Below are 17,487 nucleotides of genomic sequence, written 5' to 3'. Positions count from 1 at the left end.
TATTACCAAATTCTGCTCCACCTTCTTCAGGTTTTTCTTAAAAATCCAATCAAACGTGTCTAAGTTTCTTTACCAGAGGAGTTAATAGGTACGATTTTAATCCTGCTTGCCCAGCAGAACGGAGCAAGTAATTGGTTAAAATGGTGGATGGATGTTTCCCACTGTGTTCTTCACTTGTTCCTGTCCACCGCTAGTTTACCTAACAAATTTTTGGCTGCCTCAGGGCCACCCACCACAGGTCGGTGAGGACCTCAATAATTTTTAACGTCTAGGTCCAAAGATGCATTTCAGACCCCGAGGTATTTTAACTGCCGATCGCAGCAGTGATGTCCAGTGCCAAAACCAACAGTGAAAGCTGGTGATAAGCAGGATCGTAGCCAGACAACTCCCTGGTAAGCTTAAATTTTTCATTTTTTCTTGTGGGCTAGGAGGAGCAGGAGTGCTTCTCTTGACCTCACAAGGAAATCTTGGGCCCTCTGTGCCCCAGGCATCCATATCTCTTCCCCGACCACCATTGCTTCCAGAACCCAACTCACCACTTACCATAGTGCCAGGAACCATTCCCTCAGGTCCTTGGTGGTGAATTCCTGCTCTTGTCCACCATTATTCTCATCATTCCTGTCAAGTCCACAGAGGATTCCATCTTGGGAGATGGTAATGAGGCCCAGAGTTAAAATAGCCCAGGCCTCAAGCCTACGTATCATGGATGCTTTCTGCCCAGCCTGGTGCTCGTGTATCGCACTAACACCCCAAGTGAAAATCGAAGTTAAGGTTTCTGATGCTGCTTATCCTTAACAGGTTACTGGAATTATACCTTATTTGCAATGTCCTAATAAATTTTACATTTGAACTGATCTATTTTATTTGATATTGTGGGTCGTGTCAGTTGCAAGATAATTTCTGTAATGTTTACATTGTTAAATGGTATGTAATTCCCTTAATATTAAAGCTGCAAAATGAATCACTCTTACTGGATCACCAAAAAGGTGAATATTTTAAACTAGCAAATAAAATAATTTAGACGGTGCATGCAATATATTAACATTTTCCTTAAGTGATTTTCTCCAGACATCTTGCTGAATGTCTTTTTGGCCATCGCTGTTGATAATTTGGCTGATGCTGAAAGTTTAAACACTGTACAAAAAGAAACAGAGGAAGAAAAAGAAAGGAAAAGAAGTGCCAGGTAATTAATTAATGTACTTTACATTAAGATTCCTACAGAGTTCTAAGGAGCTAAATCTCAAGTAATTCTGCAGAATATATATTACATATTAATATATATCAATGCAAATCTTAAATTTACTCAGATTTCAATTGACTTTGCAAGGCGTATGTCACATAATGGATCAAGTACTCTTTGGTTCTTAGCCATTGTTGCTTATTTGTAGAGGTTAGAATCAGTTAGAATGTCTAATGTGCTGGTCACACTTATACTGCCTATGACCAAGCAGAGTTCCAATTTATTGGAAGAATCATGGTATTGAAAAGCAGAAGTGATTCTGCAATATTACAAAAAAGTTGGGCAAATATTAATAGAATTAATTTGTTCTTCGCTCTGTAATGTTCATATATTTCAAGACGTTAACAGCTCCAAATAATTTAAATGAATCCAAATGGTTTTTTAAAATCTGAGAAAAGAGTGAGAATACTTGTGGAAGTCAGTCTGTAGTAAGCATAACTGTATTGGCAGCATTTGCTGACACTGCAAGCACTAGGTGGTGCAGTACTGGCACATGCGCAAATGCAGACTCATCCACTGAAACGTCACTGTCTACGATGTCTTAGCCAGCTGTCAGTAATAAAGATGGCACTGCTCAATGTATCACAAAAATCAAGTTACACCCAAATCTCCTCATTGCTGCAATCGCCACCTCCATCCCCCCGCAAACACTACCCCACTCCCTCCTGCCATCACACTTCTCTTCGCCGCTGCTTGCCTCACCGCTTCAGCCGCTCGCTCCCCGTCCCTTTCCACCCCTGCCCCTGGCCGCTCACTCCAGGCCTCGCCACTTTCCCCCTTGGCCATGCGCACCTGCATCGGCCCCGTCACCCCTCGGCCGCTCCTTCCCTGCCTTGCAACTTCGGCGGCTTGTTCCCTGTCTCCCCCCACAAAACCTCCCCCCTCGCCACCCCTGCTGCTTCTTCGGGTGGCGCGGCTGGGAGCGATCGGCTGGTTGGGGGGTGGTTTGGGGGGTAAGTGGTGAGGTGAGAAGCAAGCGGCCGAGGGGTAAGAGGCGAGGGCGGGAGCAAGTGGCTGAGGGGGGGGGGGGGGGGGGAAGCGGGAAATTGAAAGTGGCAATTGAAACGGGTATGGTGGGAGGGAGAGCGGTACTGTTCAGGGGAATGGAGGCGGTGATCACAGCTATTGAGGGGTGAGGACGTTATTGCATGGTGACGTCAGTGCACGCATTCATACTGGCAAGCAGGCAAATGATTGCATGTACTGATGATGTCCGCGATCGCTCTGCGCGTGCTGTGCGTTGTCAGGAGTCACTGTGAGATGAATATTGGGTGAGGTACTAATCTGCATTTCCATTGCCTAACTTCCAAGAGTGCTAATTGGGATAGATTTCGAAAAGATCTAGCAATGCAAAACTGGGCATCCATGAGGCGCTGTGGGCCATCAGCAGCAGAATTGTACTCAACCATAATCTATTACCTCATGGTCTGGCATATCCCCCACTCTACTATTACCATCAAGCCGGGGGATCAACCCCGATTCAATGACAAGTGCAGGAGGGCATGCCAGGAGCAGCACCAAGCATACCTCAAAATGAGGTGTCAGCCTGGTGAAGCTACAACCCAGACTACTTACATGCCAAACAGCGTAAGTAACATGCGATAGACAGAGCTAAGCGATCCCATAACCAACGGATCAGATCTAAGCTCTGCAGTCCTGCCACATCCAATCGTGAATGGTGGTGGACAATTAAAGAACTAACAGGAGGAGGTGGCTCCACAAATATCCCCATCCTCAACGATGGGAGAGCCCAGCACATCGGTGCAAAAGATAAGGCTGAAGCATTCACAACAATCTTCAGCCAGAAGATTCCACCTGAAGTCCCCAGCATCACAGATATCAGTCTTCAGCCAATTTGATTCACTCCACGTGATATCAAGAAATGACTGAAGGCACAGGATACTGCAAAGGCTATGGGCCCTGACAATATTCCGGCAATAGTACTGAAGACCTGTGCTCCAGAATGTGCCGCACCCCTAGCCAAGCTGTTCCAGTACAGCTACAACACTGGCATCTACCTGGCAATGTGGAAAATTGTCCAGGTATGTCCTGTCCACAAAAAGCAGGACAAGTGCAACCCGGCCAATTACCGCCATCAGTCTATCATTGAAGTCAATCATCTCAGCTCCAGAACATCACTGCAGGGGTTCCTCAGGGCAGTGTCCTAGGCCCAACCATCATCAGCTGCTTCATCAATGACCTTCCTTCAATCATCAGGTCAGAAGTGGGGATGTTCGCTGATTGCACAATGTTCAGCACGATTCGCGAGTCCTCAGATACTGAAGCAGTCCGTGTAGAAATGCAGCAAGACCCATACAATATCCAGGCTTGGACTGATAAGTGGCAAGTAACATTTGTGCCACATAAGTGCCAGGCAATGATCATCTCCAACAAGAGACAATCTAATCATCTCCCCTTGACAGTCAATGGCATTACCATCGTTGAATCCTCCCACTATCAACAACCTGGGGGTTACCATTGACCAGAAACTGAACTGGAGTAGCCATATAAATACCATGGCTGCAAGAGCAGGTCAGAGGCTCGGAATCCTGCAGCGAGTAACTCACCTCCTGATTCCCCAAAGCCTGTCCACCATCTACAAGGCACAAGTGTGATGGAATACTCTCCACTTGCCTGGATGGGTGCAGCTCCAGCAATACTCAAGAAGCTCGACACCATTCAGAACAAAGCAGCCGCTTGATTGGCACCCATCCACAAACATTCACTCCCTCCACCACTGATGCACTGTGGCAGCAGTGTGTACCATCTACGAGATGCACTGCAGCAACGCACCAACGCTCCTTTAACAGCACCTTCCAAACCTGCGACCTCACCCAACTAGAAGGACAAGGGCAGCAGATGCATGGCAACACCATCACCTGCACGTTCCCCTCCAAGCCCCACCCACTTCTGACTTGGAACTATATTACCGTTCCTTCACTGTCGCTGGGTCAAAATCCTGGAACTCCCTTCCAAACAACACTGTTTGTGTACCTACCCCACATGGACTACAGCAGTTCAAGAAGGCGGCTCACAACCACCTTCTCAAGGGAAATTAGGGATGGGCAATAAATGCTGGCCTAGACAGCGACACCCACATCCAAGGAACAATTTTTTAAAAAAGGCTGTTGAAGAATCATACTACGGAGGCATGGCAAACACTGTGCACTGCCTCTGCTTTCCCCTCACATCCGGCCTCATAGACCTCATTTTATCCACCTTGAAAGGATGAAAATTTGCGCTTTACTGGTATATAGTCTCAGGGCCTTTTGGCTTAGTATATAATAATCTGATCTATCCTGTGTTCCTAAACTTTAAGTCCTACCACAAATTTACACAATTGTTTCAACCTACAGGGGACTAGAGTATGCTCATGCATACTAAACACATCAAAAGTGTAATTTTATTTATATAAATAGTTAAATATAGCTGCTCTGCTCGTAGGCGTGCTCGTCACTACAGAACTGGAGGTCTGTCATCTGTCTGTCGCATTGCATTCACCTTGACAGACCTTAGAAGTTTGTTGAAGTGCTTCCTGCACTGCACATCCTACTGGCCACACTGCGGCTGCTCACCTGCTGAGCCACCTGCAGCCGTGCCTGCTTTGTCCAACTAGCTGGCTTCAGACTGCCACTCTCCAGAAACAGAATGCTACTTCAGGCTGCCACCGCCTCTACCAGCACCTCCAGGGGGGTGGCAGCAAATCTTGGGACTGCCTTTCCAAGGTGAATGCCATGTTGCTGCTCTGTTTTCTAAACCTGAGCAGTCACCTTCAACGATTTGTGTACGTATACCCTTTGATCTCTCTGCTTCTGCATCCCCTTAAGAATTGAGCCCTTTGTTTTATATTGCCTCTCCTCTTTCTTTCTGCCAAAATGCATCTCTCATACTTCTCTGCATTAAATTTCGTCTGCCATGTGTCTGCCCATTCTACCAGCTGGTTGATGTTCTCTTGAAGTCTATCACTATCCTCCTCGCAGTTCATAATACTTCCAAGTTTTGTGTCATTTGCAAATTTTGAAATTGTGCCCTGCACTCCAAGTCTAGATCATTAATATATATCAAGAAAAGCAGTCGTCCTAGTACTGACCCTTGGGGACACCACTGTATTCCTCCAGTCCAAAAACAACCGTTCACCACTATGCTATACTTCCTGTCACTCAGCTAATTTTGTATCCATTCTGCCACTTTTCTTTTTCTTGCATGGATTTCAACTTTGTTGGCAAGTCTATTACATGGCAATTTATCAAATGCCTTTCGGAAGTCCATCTACACCTTATCAACTGCAACCCTCATCAACCTTCTCCAGTAGCTCATCAAAAAACTCATCAAATTGGTTAAACACAATTTGCCCTTAACAAATCCATGCTGGCTTTTCTTCATTAATCCTCACTTGTCCAAGTGACTATTAATTTTGTTCTGGATTATCGTTTCTGACAGCTTTGCTACCACCGAGGTTAAACTGATTGGCCTGTAGTTACCAGGTTTATTCTTACACCCATTTTTGCACATGTGTTGGCATTTACAATTCTCCAGTCCTCTGGCACCACCCCCATACCTAAGGGAAGATTTTGGCCAGTGCCTCCACAACTTCCATCCTTGCTTCCCTCAGCATCCTCAGATGCATCTGATCCGGTCCTAGTGAGTTATCAACTTTAAGTACAGCCAGCCTTTCTAATAACTCTCTATCAATGTTTAGCTAATCCAGCATCTCAACTACCTCCTCTTTCACTATGATTTTGGCAGCACCAACTTCCTTGGTAAAGACAGATACGAAGTACTCATTTAGTACCTCAGCCAGGCCGTCTGCCTCCATGCATAAAACCCCTTTTGGTATCTTATTGGCCCCACTTGTCCTTTTACAATCCTTTTATTATTTATATGCTTATAGAAGACTCTTGGATTCCCTTTTGCATTAGCTGCCAGTTTCATCTCATACACTCTCTTTGTCTCTCTCGTTTCCTTTTTCACTTCCCATCTGAACTTTCTATATTCAGTTTGGTTCTCACTTGTGTTATCAACCTGACAGCTGTCATATGTCCCCTTTTACTGCTTCATCTTACTCTCTATCTCTCTTGTCATCCAGGGAACTCTGGCTTTGGTTGTCCTACCTTACCCCCTAGTGATATGTACCTTGACTCTACCCAAATCATCTCTTTAAAGGCAGCCTTTTGTTCTGTTAGTGTTCCCTGCCAATCTTTCATTTCAGTTCATCCCACTGAAATTAACCCCCCATCAATTTACTATTTTTACTTTAGATTGCTCCTTGTGCTTTTCCACGGCTAACCTAAACTTTATGATATTATGATCACTTTTCCCTAAAAGTTCCTCAACTGACAGTTGATCCACCTCCTTCCTCAGAACCAGATCCAGCAATGCCTCCTTCCTTGTTCAGTTGGAGACATACTGATGAAGAAAACACTTCAGGAATATTTAGTACCCAGTCCTTCCCTTTGTTGAGCCAGGTCTCCAATATCGCCATGACATCATATTCCCAAGTGGCTATTTGCCTAATCAAAATTATGATTCTTTAAGTGCTCTTACCACATTCCTAATAATCGATTCTAGCATTTGCCCATGATTTGGCACTTGAACATCCTAATTTGGGGCATTTCTGTCAGAAATGTCTGTCACACACTCCAATTTCTACATCTTATGTCAGAAGTGCTTTGAGTGACTGTGGTGCAGAGGATACTTTATTAGGAATAAGCAGCTGCTCAGCCCAAATATGACCGCTAAGGGTTACAAATATTGCCATGTCGCTCTGGTCTGTATCTCAGGTCAGGGCCTGAACCCCCAGCACCCACCTTAAATGGCCACAAACAGCTGGCAGGTCTTATATGGGCATATGACTCAAGGCCACACCACAACTGAGGGGTGATGTAACCTGCCCTCGCAATGAGACCCATGGCAACACCGAAACTGCAGGGCTGGATAAAACGCAGAAAACTGGTACAAACTGTGCACTTTTGCATGAGAGAGCATCGAGGGATGAGGTAAAGCCAGGTGTGTTGATCAAATCCGTCCAAATCTTTGAGGATCACTGGTAACACTGTTCAAAGGAGCAGTCTTAATTATTCCAGAGAAAGAAATCAGGAGTCATCGTTGCAAAATCTGATTTCAGAGTGAACATAGTAACTTATGCGTGGATGCAGAAGATGTGGGCTGGGTTCTTAATGAGTACTTTTTCTCTGTCTTTACAAAGGGGAGGGATGATGCAGACATTGTTGTTAAAGAGGAGTGTGAAATATTAGATATGATAAGCATAATGAGAGAGGAAGTACTAGAAGCTTTGACATTCTTGAAAGTGGATAAATCAGCAAGGCTGGATGGATGGTATTCCAGGCTGTTAAAGGAAGCCAGGGAGGCAATATTGGATGCTCTGAGGATCATCTTCAAATCCTCACTAGATACAGGGCGCGGTACCAGAGGATTGGAGGTCTGAAAATGTTGTACCATTGTTTAAAAAGGTGCGAGGGATAGACCAAATAATTATAGGCTGGTCAGCCTGACCTCAGTGATGCGCGAATTATTAGAATCAATTCTGAGAGAGGATAAACTGTCAAGTGGAAAGGCACGGATTAATCAGGGATAGTCAGCATGGATTTGTTAAGGGAAGGTCGTGTCTTGCCACTTAATTGAATTTTTTGAGGAAGTAAGAAGGAGGATTGATGAGGGTAGTGCAGTGGATATTGTCTACATGGACTGTAGTAAGGCATTTGACAAGGTCCCACATGGCAGACCATTCAGAAAAGTAAAAGTCCATGGGATACAGGGGAATGTGGCGAGCTGGATCCAAAATTGGCTCAGTTTCAGGAAACAAAGAGTAATGGTCGACGGATGTTTTTGCGAATGGAAGGTGGTTTCCAGTGGCGTCCCACATGTCTCAGTGTTGGGTCCTTTGCTGTTTGTGGTATATATTAATGATTTGGACTTAAATCTAGGGGGCATGATTGGGAAATTTGCAGATGACACAAAAATTTGCCGTGTATTTGATAGTGAAGAAGATAGCTATAGACTCCAGAATGATATCAATGGTTTGGTTGAGTGGGCAGAAAAGTGGCAAATGGAATTCAATCTGGAGATGTGTGAGGTAATGTATTTGGGGAGGGCAAACAAAGCAAGCGAATACACAATAAACGGGAGAGGGGTAGAGGAAGTGAGAGACCTTGGAGTGCATGTCCACAGGTCCCAAAAGGTGGCAGGACAGGTAGATAAAGTGGTGAAGAAGACATCTGGATGCTTTCCTTTATTGGCCGAGGTATAGAATACAAAAGCAGAAATGCAATGCTGGAACTGTATAAAACGCTGTTTAGGCCACAGCTGGAGTAGTGCATACAGTTCTGGTCACCACATTACAGGAAGGACATAATTGCTCTGGAGAGAGTACAGAGGAGATTTACAAGAATGTTGCCAGGGCTTGAAAATAGCAGCTATGAAGAAAGATTGGATAGGCTAGGGTTGATTTCCTTAGAACAGAGGAGGCTGAGGGGTGACTTAATTGAGGTGTACAAAATTATGAGGGGCCTAGATAGACAGGAAGGACCTGTTTCCCCTAGCGGAGAGGTCAATTACCAGGGGGCATAGATTTAAGGTGATTGATAGAAGGATTAGAGGGGACATGAGGAAAAACGCTATCATCCAGAAGGTGGAGGGTGTCTGGAATTCACTGCCCGGATTGGTGGTGGAGGCAGAAACCCTCACCTCACTTAAAATGTACCTGGACTTGCACCTCAAGTGTGTAACCTGTAAGGCTATGGACCAGGTGCTTGAAGGTGGGATTAGATTGGGCGGCTAGTTTTTTCAGCTGGCGCAGTTATGATGGACTGAATGCCTCTTTCTGTGCCGTAACTTTTCTATGGCTCTATGGTTCTAACAAAGACAACCTCTAATTCTTTAGTCATAGGAAATATTTAGTTCAAACATTTATTTAGAGTATTGGAATCTATAGTAAAAATTAGGACAGCTTCGTGAGGAAGCCACACTTAACTTCAAGTGTGCTGTGGACACACTGATAAAATGGACCTCACCTTGAATTTATTTTCAGCTGTCCTTGAGAAGGTTGCTGAGACAAGTGAGAATTATCAGCAGGAAATATCAAAAACCATCCATCATATAGAAGAGGGGATCATTTCAAGTGAAGACCATGAGCGACAGAGAGCCCTGCACACGACCTTGGAGCTTCTGAAAGTTTACTCGGAGAAGCTCAATGTCAGTAAGGGAGTGTCTGGAAATATTGTGGAGACTCTGATTGGATGTCTGATGCCGGGCTTTGCAGACTATTCGCTTCCCGTTCAACAGATGGCCCTGGGCACTGTGTACATCATCCTGCCCATTCAGTTATCATATGAAGGGGCCAATCTGGATCAGCAACAGGAGCAGCTAAAGGCTCTCAAAAGATTCTGAGCAGAGTTATTCAAACCTGTCATTTCAATCCTCTTTCACAAATGCCATCAGATCGCAGAGGACATTTCCAAGTGTTTGCCCCATGACCAGCTGGGCAACTTGCTCTTCATGGTCTTCAAAGAACTGTCCAACTAACACCCCAGCTGTTTCTTTACGGCTGCTATATGCTCATAAAAGTCATCTTTATAAGGTGAGGCAGTGAACTCTTCGGGACCAGGTCTCAGAGATACTTGATATGCTGAGGGTTCAATTGGAGTCAGTTCCTTACCAGGAGGTGAAATGTTCGGTTCCAAATAGGATTGCCATTTTGGCCTCACACAACACAGCAGCAGTGGTGTCCTGTCTCCTCACCTACCACCCTTTGGACAAGTACGTCAGAGATGTGTGGAGAGCAGTGGCCATGGACACGGAATGTGCAGTGCGTACAATCAGAGAGCTGGTGTACACGCTTGAGAAAACAATCTGCCTCGTCAGTGGGAACAGAACAGAGTATTCGATTGATGTATCCCTGGCTGCCATCTATGGGCTGCGTAAGATTATCAAAGTGGCAGAGGCATTAGTATACGTTATTCCTGCTAATATTCAGCGTCCTACTACTTATTTGTTTTACCAGCTGTGTTAATATAGCTCTGCTCAATGATTCTGCTTCTGAATGGCAGCAGAGAAAATTCGCAGCTGAGTTTCAGACATTCACAAGTAGAGGTCTGTTTGAGAACTGTGTGAAGCCACTGAAGCTCCTGCTAGATCGCACACTAAATAGAGACGTATTTAGCTATGCAGGCAGAAATGGAGGATGGTACCTGATGCAGAAGCTTGACAAATATGACCAAGGGGTTGTTGTGCTGACAAGTGGGGCATTCTGGCTACACTCTGCATCGTATTGTGAATGAACTGGCTTCTCAGATCCTTATGGCCCAAGACAGTCAGGCAGTAACTGTGATCACCTTCTTCGAAGAACTGATAAAAGATCCCTGGGTTTCAGTGCTGCAACTCAGACACTATGGTGAACAATTTGTTAAGCTATTTGCAAATAGCTTCTGCTGTTACCCAGTTGCTGTGTCAGGGCCCTAGGAAATATTAAATTTGGGCCTAAAAGACAGTTGCAGAATGTGATGGACGCAATGATTAGCCTGTTGGGAATAAGCAGAATCCAGATGTACTAACACTTGCGATGCTGTCCTGCTTGCATATCTTTGTTCTACTAGCAGCTCCAGTCCAACCTGGTGCGCTTGTTGTTGCACTTGGATGGAAAGAGTAAGGAGGTCACCCAATCTTGTAGTTTAACACTGCAGAAGATCTTCCCACTAATTGGATCTGCCAAGGTCTCCTCATTGAAAGATATCTAGAGGAGCCCAACTGGAATTATATGGACCTCCTCAGACACATATCACACCAATTGGTTTGAGATTTCCCCAACAGGGTGAATTCCTACGCCATGCATTGCTCGTCATTCTTCAACAATCAACAATCAGGAGCAGCTCCGAGTTCACACAGTGGCCTTTTCAGCTTTACTGTTGAGGCAGCCAGCATGTTTCCGATTCAGCCAGTAGGTCACCTGGTAGAAGAACTGCTTAATCAACTAAAGCTGTCCAGCTCCAGAATGAGCCCTAAAAATACAGGTTCCAATCCTCCTCCTCCTCCTCTTAACACCAAACTGATAATTCTTCCAAAATGATTTGTACATTTGTAAATTAATGTACTGTAAATAAATATTTGGTTGCACTGTAAATAAATATCTATTGTACTATTGTAACTATTGGTGGATCTCCAAACAATGCAGGTTCTCCCAATGTACACACACTCACACATGCTGAGATAACAGACACGCTCACACACCAGACATGGTAAATAGTTATTTTTCAGGCTGGAGGATGGTAGATAGTGGTGTTCCCCAAGGGTCAGTGCTAGGACCACTGCTTTTTTGCTATATATAAATGACTTGTATCTTGGAATACAGAGTGGAATTTCAAAATTTGCCAATGATACCAAACTTAGAGGAGTGGCAAACAGTGAGGATGATACAAAACACCTGCAACAAGACATAGATAGGCTAGCAGAATGGGCAGACAAGTGGCAACTGGAATTTAATACAGAGAAGGAAAATATGAACTTGTCCACTTTGACAGGAAGAATAGAAAAGCAGTATGTTATTTAAATAGGGAGAGATTGCAGAACTCTGCAGTACAGAGGGATCTGCGTGTCCTGGTACATGATTCACAAAAAGTTAGTACACAGGTACAGCAAGTGATTAGGGAGGCAAATGGAATGTTGTCATTCATTGTAGGGGGAATCGAGTATAAAAGTAGGGAAGTTTTGCTACAGTTGTACAGGGCATTGGTGAGATCACATCTAGAGTATTGCGTACAATTTTGGTCTCCCTACTTAAGCAAGGATATAATTGCATTAGAAGCAGTTCAGAGAAGGTTCACTCGACTGATCACTAGAATGAAGGGGTTATCTTATGAGGAAAGGCAGGACTGTTGGGCCTGTATCCACTGGAGTTTAGAAGAATGAGAGGTGATCTTATTGAAACATAAGATTCTGAGGGGATTTTGACTGAAATGCTGAAAGGATGTTCCACTTATGGGAGAGACTAACAATAGGGTACACAGTTTAAAAGTTGACAGGAAAGTAGAGTTGAGGCCACAATCAGATCAGCCATGATTTTATCAAATGGTGGAGCAGGCTCGAGGGGCTGAATGGCCTACTCCTGCTCCTAATTCATATGCTCATATATTTGTATGTAAGTGTAAGGTGGTAGGTACATTTCGGCAGAAGGGATAGGATGAGGCAATGTAGACTTAATGGCAAGTTCTAAAGAGTTTGCAAGAACAGAGGGACTTGGGGAGGGGCATGGGCATCGATCTTTGAACACGGCAGATCATTTTGAGAGAGTGGCTAACAAAGCATATATGATCTTGGGCTTCATAAATAGAAGCATTGAATACAAAAGCAGGGACGTTATGGAACCTTTATAAAACTCTGGTTAGGCTCCAACTAAAGTATTGCACCTAATACTGGTCAACAAACTTTAGGAAGGATCTGAGGGTCCTTGAGATGGTACAGAGGAGATTTACCAAAATGGTTCCAGGGCTGAAGGATTTTAGTTACAAGGTGAGGTTGAAGAAGATGGCGTTGCTCTCCTTGGAGCAAAAGCGATTGAGGGGAGATTTGATAGAGGTGTACAAGATTATGGCAGGCTTAGATAAGGTAGACAAGGAAACGCTGTTCCCATTAACTGATGGTACAAGGACTAGGGGGATACAGATTGAAGGTTTTGGGCAAAAGATGCAGGGGAATGTGAGGAGGAACTTTTTTACGCAGCGAGTGGTAATGACCTGGAAAGGGGGCGGTGGAAATGGAAACAATAATTTCAAAAGGAAAAGGGATGGGCACTTGAACGAAATAAACTTGCAGGTTAACAGGAATCGAACAGGGGAGTGCCACGGAGAGCCGGCACGGATTAGATGGGCCAAATGGCCTCCTTCTGTGCTGTATATGACTCTATGTGTTTTATTTTTTAGAACTGGCAGTTCAGAGAAAAGAGAGGATAGGAAATATGAAATTGATGGAATAGGAGAAAACAATGACAGAAAAATACTTACTGGCACTCAGGTAAAACTCAATAAAATAAAGTTGGAAACTGTATAACTTCAAATGATACAATGCTATTTTTGGTTATGACTGAAAATCTTTTTGAAAGAAATAATTTGTGTTCTTTAATACTTGGCAGATTTCAGTTGATGATGAAGATGATGATAAGGATCCTTATCCAGCCAGTGATGTGCCAGGTGTGGAAAAACATTTATTTTTTATAAAGAAACTCATACCTGTAAACTAATCAAGATACTGGGCTGGATTTTACAGTGCATGTGCTTGAAAGAAATAAACCCTGTTGTGGTCAAACAGGGAGATGGACAAGAGGGGAGCCTTTTAACCCCTCCTCACCTGATTGTAACAGTACTTCTTCGCAACTGGTTCATGGTTTTCTTGGAGACAATGAGCAGATGGTTTTCTTCCCGGGGTCTCTGTCTACAGCAATGATAGACTTGGATGTTTTGCAGCCAGCAGGCAGGGTTCAAACTTACAGGGTGGCCTAGAGAGAGAGGGGGGCAAACCCCCACTGGGGTCCTACCCTGGTCAAACTTACATGCTTGTCGCTGTAAAGAGAAGAAACTGCAAGATTTCACCCAGATGGAGGGTCTGTCACATGATGGCCCAGTGTATTCTCTCTTTTGCACTTGGAATTCTTAGACTTGATTGTTGCAGCTGCGCGTACAGGCTGGGAGATTCAGGTGATGCTCATTGTAACTGCATGGAAGAAGCTTGAGACAAAAACGTCAGTGACAAGCTGCCAGATGAAGCACAGTCTTCTGATGCAGTGTTCTTCAGTCATGTCCAGGAAAGCGATTTGGCTTATTGGCCCTATGGACTGGTTAAGGAGGCCCCTACAAGCAGGCACCTTCATCTGCTGTCTTCTAACAGGCTCAGCTGCTCCTCGTCCTGATTGCTGAGGGTGCTGTTGCGGCTGCTGTTTCTTTTCCTCCAGCTGTTACTCCATCCAAGGCATTGAAGCAAAAATGGCAATCATGCTGAGTTGTGAGAGCTTAATTTGGGTAAGGCCAAAAACAACAGCAACAACCTTTTAGGCTTTGAACCTAAAAATCCCTTGGAAATCCACAAAGCACATTGGCATTACGATCATTGAGTCCTTCATCATCAAAATTCTGGGGTTACAATTGACCAAAAACTGAACTGGACCAGTTACATACATGTTCTGGCTACTAGAGCAGGTCAGAGACTGAGTATTCTATGGTGAGTGGCTCATCTAACGTCCCAAAGCCTCTCTACTAGCTACAAGGCACAAGTCAGGAGTGTGCAAGAGTAATTTCCACTTGCCTGGATGGTGGTAGCTCCAACATTCAAAATGTTCAACACTATCCAGGGCAAAGCAGTCCACTTGATTGGCATCTAATCCACTGGTTTAAGCAGCCACTGCCTCCAACATTGGAGTAATGTAGCTGGAGTATGTACTAACTACAGGATGGTTCCTATCTGTGGGCCAGGTCAGCTTCCAATAACGCACTGGTCCAGAGTTAGTGAGCTGCAGCTGGGTATCAATTTGTGGTGTGCAAGTTAGCCCTCCAAATAGACTGGGGTTCCCACCGCAAGTATCTGTACGTACTGTCGGCTATCAGCCTAGAGGTTAAAATCTCTTTTATAGATATCTTTGATTTTGTACAAGATAACAATGAATTTTGATATAATCTGAATCAATGTCAACGGTTTCTCATTGAGATTATAAATTTATTTCCTTTTATATAGCAATAGGTACTGACACTATTGTGCAATTCTCAAATAATGCCGGTTTGTTTGAATTTGTTGAAATAATTTGTTTGATTTTAACATGAAAAATTGTACTGAGTCATAAAGATTGGCAAACACCTAAGCTGAATCATACATTAAAAATCCTATGTTTATGTTTTCATTTATTATGAAAATATTGGTTTTGAAAATGATTTGTCAGATGAAAGGAGGTGCAAGTCTTATATATTTGTAAAATTAAAAATGTTGATCAAAAGCAGCTTTATTTATTACAATAATAAAGGATGAGTGCTTGATTGTTTTTGTTTGTTCATTTTTATGAAGATGATGATGATCAGCCAGAAATACCAGTTGGGCCTCGACCTCAAAGATTAGCAGACCTGAACCTGAAGGAAAAAATTGTGCCCATCCCTGAAGGGAGTGCTTTCTTCATATTTAGTAGTACCAATCCGTATGTATGGCATGGCATATTTTCACTCAAAATTATATTCGCAATTTAGTAATTGATTCATGGTTGATACAATCAAAACACTAATTACTTTAATTTGTTGAAATGATGATAGGATAATTTTGTGACAGTAATCTTTCTGCAATGTTAATTGCCTTTACTGCATTCAGTTATATTCTACACGGTCAGTAATTTAAATGATTTTTATTTCTGTCAATTTTAGAAATAAAAATATATAATCAAGGTTTTAAAAATATATAATCAAGGTTTTATAGCAAATGAAAACTAGATTATTATTGGTGTGGCAACTTTTGTGTTTCAGTGCCAGGTTGGAATAAATTTACTTTATCACCGATAGGCAGGAATATCCAATTCCTAATATGAGTTTCTTTAAATAAGTTGGGAGGGAGTTGGAATGCATAGTGCTGGAATTGGCCTTGCTTGTAGGCTATTTAGGGGGAAGAAGTAAATTCATGAACACCACTTCCAGCTTTACATTTATTTAGTAATTGTTTACTAAAATGGTGCCAGCGCCTGCGCCCAGGCAGCTGATGTCATTTCCAGCAATGAAGCCCGCCCCCTCCACATCATTCCGGGGGCGGGCTGCCCCAGCTATTTAAATGAGCCACCGTGCGGGAGATTGCGGCGGCTCTTTGGCATGCGGCCCGCACAATTCCAGTTCTTCTTGTGCTGTGCCAGAATTACGTTGAGTACTTGTGTGCCTTTTAGCCAAGAAAGCAACAGAGGCCAAATAAGTATGTGCAAATTAGAATACGGCACCTGGTACTTTGGGTGCTGTATTTGTTCATTCTAAAAGCTGTCTGTAATTCCTTGGCAATGACAGTCTCTGGAAGGAGACTGTATCAGTGTTATTTAAAGGGACGGTCAGCTTTTTCCAGGTAAATCTCTGGTTGGACATTTTAGGTTACTTGTGGACTTTTTTAGGTTTATTTCTGGCTGTGATGTATGCTCAAAAATTGTGGGTTTTTTTTAGAGTTGCAGGGCAATTTCTACCCAGGCGCTTGTGCCAACATAGGTGTGTTGCTTGATCTGCCATTGGACCTGGAGGATGTGGGGGAGGAAGAGCAGTGGGTCAGAGTGTAGAGAACTGCAGCTGCCTGGAGAAGAAGGCGAAGGAGGGTGGGCACACAAGTCTTACACTATGTAAGCGTACAGGAATAGAATGCCTTTCCTCCAGTTAACTGAGGGATAGTTTGTTCGGCAGCTCAGCATGAGCAGGGAGCCTATGAAGAGCTATGTGCTATGTCACCCAGCACCAGACACACACTTCATTGCCTGTAGTTCTGAAGGTGATTTTGACCCTAAAATTCCACACCTCAGGCTCGTTCCATGCTGAAACACGCGGTGTAACAATATCAGCCAGTTTGCAATATATTTCTGGTCATAATATGCTTTTCAGTAAGCAAAACAAATTCATCACTCTCCCCATAGGAAGACAGAGCTGTGGCCTTTGCCAGGATATCGGGCTTCACCCAGATGCTGGCATATCAAGAACACACAATATACATCAACAGGAAGGACTTCTACACACTCAATGTTCAGCTTGTGTATGATATGCAAATGTGTGCTTGGTTTCCTGGCAGTTGTCATGATTTCTTTATCTTGTGCCAGTTCTCAATCCCCCTCTGTCTTCCTTCAGGAACATAAGTTGGCTGCATGGGGACAAGGGGTATCACCTGAACATGTGGCTCTTGACACCTATTGGGAACCTGACTGCATATGCAGAGGAGTTCTTAATCAGAACCACACCTCTACCAGAGCTTTGATTGAGTAAGCAGTTGACCTCTTGAAACAGATGTACAGCTGCCTGAATAGGTCTGGAGGTGTCCTGCAATATAGCTTTGAGAAAATTTCCAGATTCTTTGTCCATTCCTGCATGCTTTATAACTTTGCCCTGGAGATGTAAGAGCAGGAAGAAGAAAAGAATTTGAAAAATCTGAAATCTGACCCAAGCCTGCTTCTAACCTGCCCATTTCTGGGTTTAACAGAGGCGGAACACAGAGCGGGCAGCCGCTGCCACTCACTTGAAGCTGCACCTCAGCCCTCC

General features: G+C 43.8%; 1 protein-coding gene across 1 annotated transcript in view; it reads left to right on the top strand.

Annotated features, from left to right (window-relative positions):
- Positions 1-17,487, top strand: part of LOC137380344 (voltage-dependent L-type calcium channel subunit alpha-1D-like) — a 487,921-nt gene that overhangs the window by 142,079 nt on the left and 328,355 nt on the right. The window contains exons 15-18 of the mRNA XM_068052272.1: positions 1,069-1,183; positions 13,171-13,261; positions 13,380-13,437; positions 15,296-15,422. Coding sequence (XP_067908373.1) covers positions 1,069-1,183; positions 13,171-13,261; positions 13,380-13,437; positions 15,296-15,422 — 391 coding nt within the window. The remainder of the gene's footprint in view (positions 1-1,068; positions 1,184-13,170; positions 13,262-13,379; positions 13,438-15,295; positions 15,423-17,487) is intronic.

Source organism: Heterodontus francisci, chromosome 19 (genome assembly GCF_036365525.1).
Source record: "Heterodontus francisci isolate sHetFra1 chromosome 19, sHetFra1.hap1, whole genome shotgun sequence".
NCBI lineage: Eukaryota > Metazoa > Chordata > Chondrichthyes > Heterodontiformes > Heterodontidae > Heterodontus > Heterodontus francisci.
Note: the sequence above shows the minus strand (reverse complement) of the source record. Positions and strands in the feature narration are given on the sequence as shown.